Raw genomic sequence first — 11,490 nt, forward strand, 5'->3', positions numbered from 1 at the left:
ATTAGGGAGAGCAGATTTTTTTTTATGATATGTTATCCAAAGATAAATGTAAGAAGTTAATGCGTGTGATATGATTCGAACTGAGGAGAAAAGTCCGAACTGTATGAAAACGAGGTGTGAATAGCAACACTCCTGTACCCTAAAATCATATATAAAATTTTCTAAATGAAAAAAAAAAGTATTGAAACAATAACAAATACAAATTTCCATATAAAAAACAGTTAAGTAATGATTGGCATTATATGACAAACTCATAGTCATGTTTACTTGGTCCCCCAAGCAATAATACTTGTATGAAAAATAAAGTGAAGAGAAATTAATGCGTGCAGTGCACTCATCGAATATATATGTTAATGTTAGGACACAGATTTTTCACATTCTCCATAATTCATATACTTGTATGTCATCGTCATCGTCATCGTCATGGCAAAGCACTAGAAAATACACTAGAAACAGTAAGACCAGATACAGAACGGTTTGCTAACGAAGACTGGTTGATTTGTATAACTTTTGGCACAAAAAAAGCAGGTTGTCTTGGCTGGGGAAGTGATACTGTTCCACTTCCCAACAGAACCACCACAGACGACATGGTGGGCCTGTCGTTTCGATCTTCCTGCACACACAAAAGCCCAATATGCATACATCTTGTAAGGTCTTCGGTTGGGCTTGATTCCATCATCACTGGGTCCACGAACTCCAGCTCCTTCCCTTCCCTCCATAGTTGCCACGCCTGTCAAAAAACAAATGATCAAAACGACACTACATTTCTAATTTCAATGTGTCGTTTCCTAATAATAATTTTAATAAAATAACATACATATCTGATGAGTGTCTGAGACTTTTCAGAAAGGTGAGAGCTGTTATTCTTCTTCCCACTAATGATCTCAAGCAAGATCACACCAAAGCTGAAAACATCTGATTTTGCTGAGAATTGTCCATCCATTGCATATTCCGGGGCCATGTATCCACTGTTTTACATGACAAATATTTACTGAGTTTAGCCAAAAGAGTAATGAAATGAAACACAAAAAAAGACGCGATGTGACGAATAAACGTTACAAGAGGACGGTGGCTCACTATGTTCCCACAACTCTTTTGGTGTTTGCCGTGTTTTGGTCCTCGCAGAAGATTCTTGCCAAACCAAAATCTGAGATTTTGGCTACCATCTCACTGTCCAACAACACATTACTTGGCTTTAAATCTCTATGAATTATTCTTAATCTAGAGTCTTCATGAAGGTAAAGAAGCCCTCTTGCAATCCCAGTTATTATGTTATAACGAGTCTTCCAATCAAGTAAGGCACGCTTATCTGAATCTGAAAAAACCAGACAAAATAAATAAAGGGTAGTGATAAATTAAAATAACTTTTGTTTATCTACAATTAAACAATGTTTTTATCATAAATTATTTACAAGATGGAACAAACCAAATATAAAGTTATCAAGGCTGTTATTAGGCATGAACTCGTATACAAGCAGCTTCTCTTGTCCCTCCACAGCACAACCCAAAAGTCTAACCAAGTTTCGGTGTTGAAGCTTTGCTATTAGTACGAGCTCATTTTTGAATTCTTCATCACCTTGCCATGACTTCCCTGATAACCTTTTAACTGCCACTTCCTTCCCATCTGGTAGAACACCCTAAAAAGGTATTTCCAAAACCAACACATGTATTACAGTTTTGACCTCTCATGCATCTCTTGATCCACATGAAAATCAATAGAAGGTGTTATTACCTTATAAACAGAGCCAAACCCACCCTGTCCAAGCTTTTTTAAGTTTGAAAATCCATCTGTAGCAGCGGTTATAGTGGCCAAATCCATGAATGGTAGGTCCTCTGTGCTGACTAGGTCATCATCTTTACCTGCTACGGTGATGGCTCTGGGGCTTAGTGAATAAGACAGTAACGCATTTTGACTATTTACCTCATCTGCCAAAAACATATATGTCAATGAATATGGTAAATTAATCAGATATAATGTTGTGTGGTAATTTCATAAATATTTCACCTTGTTTTGGCTTCTTTTTCCTCTGAAGATAAACAGCAAGGGAACACATCAGAATCACTAGCAGTGATGATGTGCAAGAAGCAACCAACAAAACCTTCCTTTTCTTCCCCTGGTGTCTCACGTTCCCATCTGCTGCGAAGAAATTTCAAAAAATTTAGTGTTAGACTAGGTACTCATTTTTATGTGTCATGAAGGAACATGTCTTTTTTTTTTTATGAGTGTTAATCATATCATGTTACAGCTTGATCAACTTTGGTTTGTGTATTCAAAACATGTTTGGTCTAATAACAACCAACATAAAAGTACAAAAGTGTCCAACAACAGGAAAAACCTACCAAACATATGAAGTATAATTCCTTAAAAGTTATACAACAGTGTTAATTATTAGATCCTTAAAATAGATAAAAGTTCAAGCTGGTTATATAAATATATATATATATTGTGAAGAATCATTTGGAGATATTAACAGTCTATATGTAAGTTTCCACGACCGAATATCAAATGCCTAATTACCTTTGGAGCTTGGGCTGTAAAAGAAACGGAAGATCTCAAATCTTATATTGCAACTACTACTTAAAATGATACCACCTTCTTGAGAAGGGAAGAATCCCTGAAGATCTTTCAAAGCAGACGTCAAACAAATTCTACAGTCGCTTTTAGAGATATCTCTGGTGCACTGTACAAGCCCATATATCTTTCCCTTAGAATATTCAGTATCCCCGGTTTTAAACATGGTGCTATTAGAATCATTTATAGCCTCATTAGAGAGAGTTTTAATCAACTCAGTCCAAGTTTCTCTGAATTGATCTGGCTGCGTCACATTCTTCCTTTGATTATCATGGTCTGGTCTATTTCCAGCATAAACCTGCATCTTACGAAAATCATGGGAAGAGAAGTGAATTTGACAGACTTCATACCATATGATTGCTTCTTTTGTTTGACACTTGTTCATGATTCCTTCACTTGCACTCTCAAGGCATTTTTGACAGTCATAAGCGTTAACATCTCCTCTGCAAAGCGCTTGGCCATAAACCTGGTCTAAACCATCTCCATAAGAGGTGTCGTTGTAACCTGTTAATGGTGTATTGGAAATTAAGGACTTTAGAAGGGTCTTGAGGTTGTGTTCAAATGCGCTGGTGTTACTTACTGTGGTTGAAATACAGTCTGACAAGAGAGGGTTTGGATTAACAGGGTTAAGAAAAGAGAAGGCTAAAACCAAAGCTGAACACAGCACAGCTGATGAAATTGTAATTTTAACCATGTTTTATTACTGAGAAAGTAGTTTTAGTCTTTTTTGGATCAAAACTAAAACCAGAAGTTTAAAATGCAGTAACATATGTATCCAATAAAAATGCAAGCATCATCTCCGAAGTTGCAGCCTGGTATTTTGTGATTGATTAAAAAAAGGTTCACACTGATAAGCTATAGTATAAAGTAGACTCGTAGGGACCAGACATTCTTTTGCTGATGCTGAAAATATTTTAGAATATAATATTCTTTCAGATAAACAAAATTAAATAGAGGTTTGGCAGGTTTTTCTTTATATTCACTTTAATTTTAGTCAAGGTGGGGTTGGTAATCAAAGAAGGAAAGAAAGTTTTAAAGCACTAGTAGAGTCGTTTCTTAGCTATAAAAGAGACTAAAATCAATGTTTATCTTTCTTTATGGTATTGTATGGTGTTATCCAGTTGCGGCTAATTGCTAGTCCACCCGTTCACAAACCAGAGATATAAAATAACATACTCTTTTTTGCCATACTTTTAAATTCAATCAAGTTGCCATGTTTCTGTACTTTTATTATTCAATTACAATAGTCAGCTGTATCTTTTATAGCCGTATATATATATATATATATATATATATATAGAACGTCGAAAATGTGTAATGCACGTTTGTTTAGTTTTAAAGTTGTAAATTTAAAAATTGATTCACTATTTTAGAAAATATATAATACAATAAACTATAGTTTTATAGTATATATAAATATTTATATCAATAATTTCTACATATATAATATCTAAATATAAATAAATTACAATAATATTTAAATTGAAATTAATAATGTAAATAAAATAAGAATAGAAAAAGTAATAGTGTAGACAGTAATATACATGAATCAACTATTTTTAATTTATAATGTATCTTGCAATGTCCTTTGATGAATTTGATAAAGAAAAAGATATCCAATCACTTGATAAAAAATAAACTATCACGCAAATTTATAAGATAAAAAATGATATGTATGTCATAATTTTTTAAATAAATATGATTTAATTATTTAAATTATCATAAAATATCTTAAAAATATTCTATTTTAATTAATTAATTAATTAATTTTTGTTTGAGTTTATGTTTGTCGTAACTTTTAAATTTGGTTGTGCCAACAAAAAATTATATATTATATGTTTAATATAATATTAAGTTTAATTAAATTTTATTTGAGTTATTAAATATATAGTTTTATTATTTTTAAATAATTATCATTGTAAAATATTTAAAAAATATCATATTTTAATTTGCTTAATTATTTATTTATTTAATTTTATTTAAGTTTAAGTCGTATTTACAATCTACTGTTAAATATAAAAATATTATGTTAAAAATAAGAATATTACTTTAAAATTAACAAAAAAATAAAAAATAATTAAAAATAATAATTTCCGTTATCTATCAACTTTTTATATATAAAAAATATATTAATATATATATATATTGATAATGAGTTTTAGTAAATATAAGAAAATTTTACAACAATAATCATGGAAGAGATCAGGTAGCATTTTAGTGCAAATTTGTACTGATCTATATTTAAGGAAACTTAATACGACAATTCGGATCCCAACCCCCAATATTAATGTGAAAACCGAGCTTGACAAGATATGACTAAATAATTAATCGATTTATTGTTGCCATTTAAATCATTTTATAATTGATTGTGTAGGTATGATGATAATAAATCAATAATTTTATTTGGACTGGCCCATCTCATTATTGATCACTATGATAACCAACCATGTGGTTAGTTCGTTAGGAAACTGTTAGTGTAGCTCACTGATACTTAGCTCTTTTCTTTGTAACCAATTCTGTTATAACAGATTTGTGCTTGGTTGTATTGATTCTTAGTGCATATAAATAAAGAGCTACTCAATGAACAATGCTTAAGCTTTTCAAGGTATTTGTTCTGAGGTTTTTTCATTACTCTGTTTTCTTCTCTGCATTCTCTTTCATGGTATCAGAGACATGTTTAACTCTTTTAGCTCAGTCTGGTTTGGATATGTCTTACTGGTGGTTTGCTTTTCAGTGTGCCGTGTATTCCATCAATAGAATGCCTACTCCTGTGCTTGATAATATCAGTCCTTATGAGTGTCTATTTCATCATGCTCCTGATTACACTTTTTTCAAGCCTTTTGGGTGTGCTTGTTTCCCACATCTCAGACCTTATCATCCTCATAAGCTTGAGTATCGATCTGAGCAATGTTTATTTTTGGGATATTCATCTAAGCATAAAGGATTTCTCTGTGAGAATGCAACAGGCAGACTTTTTATTGCTCGCAATGTGGTCTTCAATGAGGTCTATTTTCCAGCAGCTCATTCAGTTGTTGCCACTTCTCAAGTACATTCTCCTGCAGCTTATCCTACTGCTACGTTTTTTACGAACAATAATGTAGTTAGTCCTAATCATGTTGTTTTACCTGCCGTATCTGATGCAATTGCTTAGTCTTCTTCCACTCATACCTCTGCATCTAGTACTGCATCAGTTGCCCCTACTGCAGATGTTCCTGAACCAGTTGCAGATCCTCCAGTTTCTGCTGCATCTGTTGAACCAGCTGCACCAGTTATGTCATCGTCTACTACTTCTTTATCTGAGCAGTCCTCAAATGGCTCTCCTTTGCCATATCCAGTTGCTAGTGCTTCTTCTTCGACTTCCATGTTCTCTGTTGCTGAGCCTTTACCCGCCATCAGAACTCACTCTATGATCACTCGGGCTCAAAATGGCATTCATAAGCCTAAAGCTTATCTTGCCACCAAACACAAGTTGGTTGAATCTTTGCTCCCTCGAGAACCAAAATCTCTCAAAGCTGCTCTTAGAGATCCCGCATGGCTTGCTTCTATGCAAACAGAGATGGATGCTTTAGTTAAAACTGGAACCTGGACTCTTGTTCCTTATCAACCTTATATGCACTTAATCGGCAATAAGTGGGTTCATAGGGTCAAATTACATGCTGATGGCTCCCTTGATAGGTTCAAATCTCGATTGGTTGCTAAAGGGTATTTTCAGCAAGCTGGCATTGACTTTGAGGATACCTTTAGTCCTGTTGTAAAACTTGTCACTGTCAGATTGGTTCTTACTTTGGCTGTCTCCTCAAATTGGGATGTAAGGCAGTTAGATGTCTCAAATGCTTTTTTAAATGGACCTCTGCAAGAAATGGTTTACATGACTCAGCCTCAAGGCTTTGAGGATCCCTCTAAACCTTCTCATGTGTGTCTTCTTCATAAGGCACTATATGGTCTCAAACAAGCTCCTCGAGCATGGAATCACAAACTCACCCAAACTCTACTTAGCTTGGGTTTTCAAGCATCCAAAGCAGACACATCTCTCTTTGTCTATGGTAGCTCTAATACTCTTATCATTTTACTGGTTTATGTGGATGACATATTGGTTACTGGTCCCAATTCCCAACTTATTCAAAAACTCATCTCATATCTCAACTCAACTTTTGCTTTAAAGGATTTGGGACAAGTTCACTACTTTCTTGGTGTTGAAATTCACAGGAATGAAGAAGGGCTGTATCTTTCTCAGAGCAAGTATATAACTGATTTGCTTGTCAAGGTGCACTTGGATGGTGCCAAAAGCTGTGCTAGTCCCACTAGTAGTGCCCATAAGCTTGCTCTTACTGAAGGTACTCCGTTTAAAGATCACACCTTGTATAGAAGCACTCTTGGCGCACTGCAATATTTGACCCTTACTAGACCTGATGTTGCTTACATCATTAACAAATTGTCTCAGTTTATTCATGCTCCTACTACTGTTCATTGGGAAGCCTGCAAACGGTTGCTCAGGTACTTGAAAGGCACTGTCTCCGAAGGCCTTCTTATTCGACCTGCTCACAGAATGTCCATTGAAGCCTATTCGGATGCTAACTGGGCCAGCTGCTTGGATGATCGTCGATCAACTGAAGGCTATGCTGTGTTCTTAGGCTCGAATCTTATCTCGTGGTCTGCTAAGAAGCAACAAGTTGTTGCTCGTTCTTCCACAGAGTTTGAATTTCGTGCTCTAGCCAATACCGCAGCAGAAATCAAGTGGTTGCTCTCTTTGCTCACTGAACTTCAAGTCACCCTTGTGGATGTTCCCATTATTTGGGTTGACAATCAAGGTGTTGCTGCCTTGGCTGCCAATCATGTCTTTCATGCTCGATGTAAACACATCGAGATTGATCAACATTTTGTCCGAGATCAGATTTTAAACAATGAAGTTTCAGTTCGTTATGTGCCTTCTGTTGACCAGGTAGCAGATGTGTTAACTAAAGCTCTTCCCAAAGATCGGTTTCACTACTTAAAGACCAAACTCAAAGTGGTTCTTACCCCTTTTCGTTTGAGGGGGGATGATAACCAACCATGTGGTTAGTTCGTTAGGAAACTGTTAGTGTAGCTCACTGTTACTTAGCTCTTTTCTTTGTAACCAATTATGTTATAACAGATTTGTACTTGGTTGTATTGATTCTTAGTGCATATAAATAAAGAGCTACTCAATGAACAATGCTTAAGCTTTTCAAAGTATTTGTTATGAGGTTTTTTCATTACTCTGTTTTCTTTCTCTGCATTCTCTTTCACACTACACCCTAATTCTTTATTAAGAGAAAGCACACAATTTTTTTTTCCTTTTTCTATTTCAATATTGATGTTAGATCTATTACTGTTACTCACAATAATGTGTAACAATCTGAAACAGAATTATGAACTATCCCCAACATCAATTGCTATAATCATTTGGTAATTGATAATTGACGTGAACATTGCAACTCTATCATCATTTTTTTTCAAAAATAAATTAAATAATTTGTCAACTTCTGGCTTTGATTGAAGGGTTTAGTTTCTTTTGCTATGCACTGCGTTTGCTGCTACCATCACCACCACCATTATTGAAACAAGGAAAAGCTTTCATTGAAACCAAAGTATATATATATATATAGAATACAGCCATATATTCTTTTGTAACTAGTCAAATACCAAATCAACATGCAGAGTAAAATGATTAATTTGATGAGTACGAGGTACATTCATTGGCTTTGGTCTCACTCACGTAAAACACTTGAGATAGTTACATCACTGATAGACAAACTATCAACATTAATTTCATCATAATGATTTGATAAGCCCCAAGAAAATGCTGGCCGTTCAGGTTGCCGAAGAGTCTCACTTCCACTGTTTAACATTACCACAATAGATGACATTGTTGGTCTCTCTTGTGGATCTTCCTGAACACAAAGCAGTCCAAGATAAACGCATCTGGTAAACTCATCAGGAGAACACGAGTCTGTCAACAAGGGATCCATTAACTCAAGTGCTTTTCCTTCGTTCCAAAGCTTCCATGCCTGCAAATTTCCATATCCCAAGAGTGAATACCAATATCTAAATTCCAATGTGACTAACTTTCATAACAAGGCTTACATATGCTACGAGACTTAGAGCCTGTTTGGGTTGTTGGAAACCAGCACTCCTTTTCCCAATAATGATCTCAAGCAGGAGAACTCCAAAGCTAAACACATCGGATTTAACTGAGTAGAGTCCCTCCATTGCGTACTCAGGAGCCATGTAGCCGCTACTCCACAAAAAGAGGTAAAAGTGTAAAACACAAGACAATGAAAAGTACCATTGATATTAACAGACTTGTTTTTATATTAGCACACTTACTATGTTCCAACGAGTCTACACGTATTAGCTTCACCTTCAGTTCCTAGAAAAATCCTTGCCATCCCAAAGTCTGAAATCTTTGGATTCATGTGACTATCCAACAACACATTGCTAGCTTTTAGGTCCCTATGAATGATTCTTAGTCTGGAATCCTCATGGAGATAAAGCATACCCTTTGCGATTCCACTTACAATATTAAGGCGATTGCTCCAATTGAGTTGTGCACGTTTGCTAGGATCTAACAAGATAAGAGAAATTAAAATATATAAGAGAGAAAACCTAGCTCTGTTTTACTGTAAATAAAATTATGAGAGAGAAATCCAAGGAAACCAACCAAAGAGAAGAACATCAAGACTTCCGTTGGGCATGTATTCATACAAAAGTATCTTTTCTTCTCCATTTACGCAGAAACCCAAAAGCCTCACAAGATTTTTGTGTTGAAGTTTCATTATCAGTAGAACTTCATTGGTAAACTCCTCTGAACCTTGTTCTGAACAGCTAGAAAGCCTCTTCACTGCAACTTCTCGTCCATCACTTAGTTTACCCTGAACGAAAATAGTTTTTTTGGGTTATTAAAAAACTCTAATTACTTGGACTAAACCCTCGGAAGTAGAAGTTTTAGTCTTTACCATACATTAGATTAAAGAAATTATATTTATATATATATTACCTTATAAACAGGGCCAAAACCACCTTGTCCAAGCAAATTTGACTCGGAAAAGTTGTCAGTAGCCGCATAAATTGTGGCCAGATCAATATATGGAAACTCTCCCGCATTCTGGTCATCCCATGCTTGAAAATGCTGTTGTAGGATATCCATTCCATTTGCCTCACCCTTGTTGTGTAACGTTATTTCTTGATCACTCTTTCCTGTAAATTGAACATGATTTCATTATCATGTTAAAAAAGAAAAAGGTAAAACCGAATCACGAATAATATTCACATAATAATTTTGATTGTTTTGTTACCGTTTTGAGATCCGAATTTCAATATCAGACAGTAGACAAAGAAACCGAAGACTAACACAGCTAAAAAAGCTGAAACTACGAAGACTATGGTGATCCTAGTGTGCCATTTGCTTCCTGCAGTATAAGGTATTTCAAATTCAGAAAAAAGGGTGGCTTGAAAATTCTCAAATTTCTCAAAGAAAAATCATTGGTAAGTAATTACTCTTCTTCGGTGGCACGAATACGATCCCATGCGGGGGTGTTTCAGAATCATCTTCATAAAAATTGTATAACTCGTATCTTAAAAAGCAACTCTTGCCCAAAATTCGTACTCCATTGTAGGAACTGCAGCAAGTTGAAGCATTTTCAATGGCCGCCTTAAGGCAAGTCTTACAGCCGGTTGGAGATAAGTCCTCAGTACACTGAGCAACAGCATGTAGAATATCATTTTGGTAAGTTCTTTTGTCAGCTTCATAGTACTTGATTGGCGAATGACCAAAAGCTGCCTTCTCAGTCAAGTCACTTAACATCTCTTTCACAGCAGATCCAAACTTTTTTGGTTCTGAAGCATTTATGACATTATGCTTGTCTAAATTTTCTGAAACATCCACAGTGCCTAAGAAATTCTTATTGGAATAACGTAAAAGGCACTTTTCTTCCCATATTACCGCTTCTGTTGAGTTTGGACAACGGTCCACCATATGTTTTGAGGCCAAGCTAATGCAATCCTTGCACTCTTCATTTGTCATGTAGCCAAGGCACATATAGAGGCCGTGGACTTTATCGAGATCATGGCCGGAGGAGGTGTTGTAAAATTTAGAAACAGAAGCATTTGAGGCTAATGAGTCGAATAGATTGTCGAGACTTTTTTGAGTTGGGAAGTGACTGTTGTTATGTGTATTATTCGTGTTACAGATGGGGTAAGGAGGGTATGCATGAACAAGCACATACTGTCCCCTGAGGAAACAGTAGACCAGAAGTGAGGTAATAACTTTGAAAGCATTTTCAAAAGACAACAACATACTCTTAAATTTAGGATAAGTTTGTGTGGCTTTTCTTGAATTTTCAACTGAAATTATTTTCCTCTTGCTTCGTATTTTTATTTTACCGGAAGGAGAGTATCCACTAATGGCTTACCATAAGGTTTATTTATGACAAATGATCAGAATATTCAAAGTGGATTTGGTCTTGAGGCCTTGCACCGGCAAGGAAGTTATGTTATTTTTATTAAAAGTAAAAAAGCCTTTCGGCGTTTACTCGGTTCCAATTCCAACGAACTTGACTTAAAAAGTTTCCTCTATGGACCGCAGAAACACGCAGAACATGCTAGTTCCATCAAAATTTGTTTCACCTTTATTATTGAAGGCGTCAAGAGTTTCAATCAAATTAAATTAAACTCCCTAACACATAATTGTGTTAATTATTCCTCAGGTTTGTTTTAATCTTAGAAAATTTTCAACTGTCTATTAATGAGTAAGTGATCGAATCAGCTTGAATTAATAATTACCCCTTTAAGTAAAAAGGGTAGGTCATTATATACTTCCTTTTCTTGGAAAAAAAAAAGTGACCTTTGGTTTTGTTACTTAATTATTGAGAAATGACAAGGGTGGAATAAAAATCAACTTC

General features: G+C 35.2%; 1 protein-coding gene across 1 annotated transcript; it reads right to left on the minus strand.

The window, feature by feature from the left end:
• Nucleotides 1-216: 216 nt before the first annotated feature.
• On the minus strand, nucleotides 217-11,023 carry LOC133794931 (uncharacterized). Its single transcript, XM_062232373.1, has 16 exons — nucleotides 10,088-11,023; nucleotides 9,886-9,999; nucleotides 9,588-9,787; nucleotides 9,252-9,462; nucleotides 8,918-9,155; nucleotides 8,675-8,825; nucleotides 8,300-8,598; nucleotides 6,821-7,107; nucleotides 5,741-5,952; nucleotides 2,519-3,269; nucleotides 2,006-2,137; nucleotides 1,733-1,926; nucleotides 1,427-1,637; nucleotides 1,078-1,315; nucleotides 818-968; nucleotides 217-730 (listed from the first exon to the last, which is right to left on the minus strand). Exons 1-16 carry the CDS (start codon nucleotides 10,884-10,886, stop codon nucleotides 422-424), a joined length of 4,497 nt encoding a protein of 1,498 aa, XP_062088357.1. The 5' UTR covers nucleotides 10,887-11,023; the 3' UTR covers nucleotides 217-421.
• Nucleotides 11,024-11,490: the final 467 nt, after the last annotated feature.

Source organism: Humulus lupulus, chromosome 8, assembly GCF_963169125.1.
Source record: "Humulus lupulus chromosome 8, drHumLupu1.1, whole genome shotgun sequence".
Classification (NCBI taxonomy): Eukaryota; Viridiplantae; Streptophyta; class Magnoliopsida; order Rosales; family Cannabaceae; genus Humulus; species Humulus lupulus.

Coding starts and splice junctions, on each gene's coding strand:
- LOC133794931 (XM_062232373.1), bottom strand. CDS start 10,886: ATGTTGTTGTCTTTTGAAAATGCTTTCAAAGTTATTACCTCACTTCTG. Junction 9,788..9,885: donor GAAATTCGGATCTCAAAACG/GTAACAAAACAA, acceptor TTCAATTTACAG/GAAAGAGTGATCAAGAAATA. Junction 731..817: donor CTCAGACACTCATCAGATAT/GTATGTTATTTT, acceptor GTTTTTTGACAG/GCGTGGCAACTATGGAGGGA.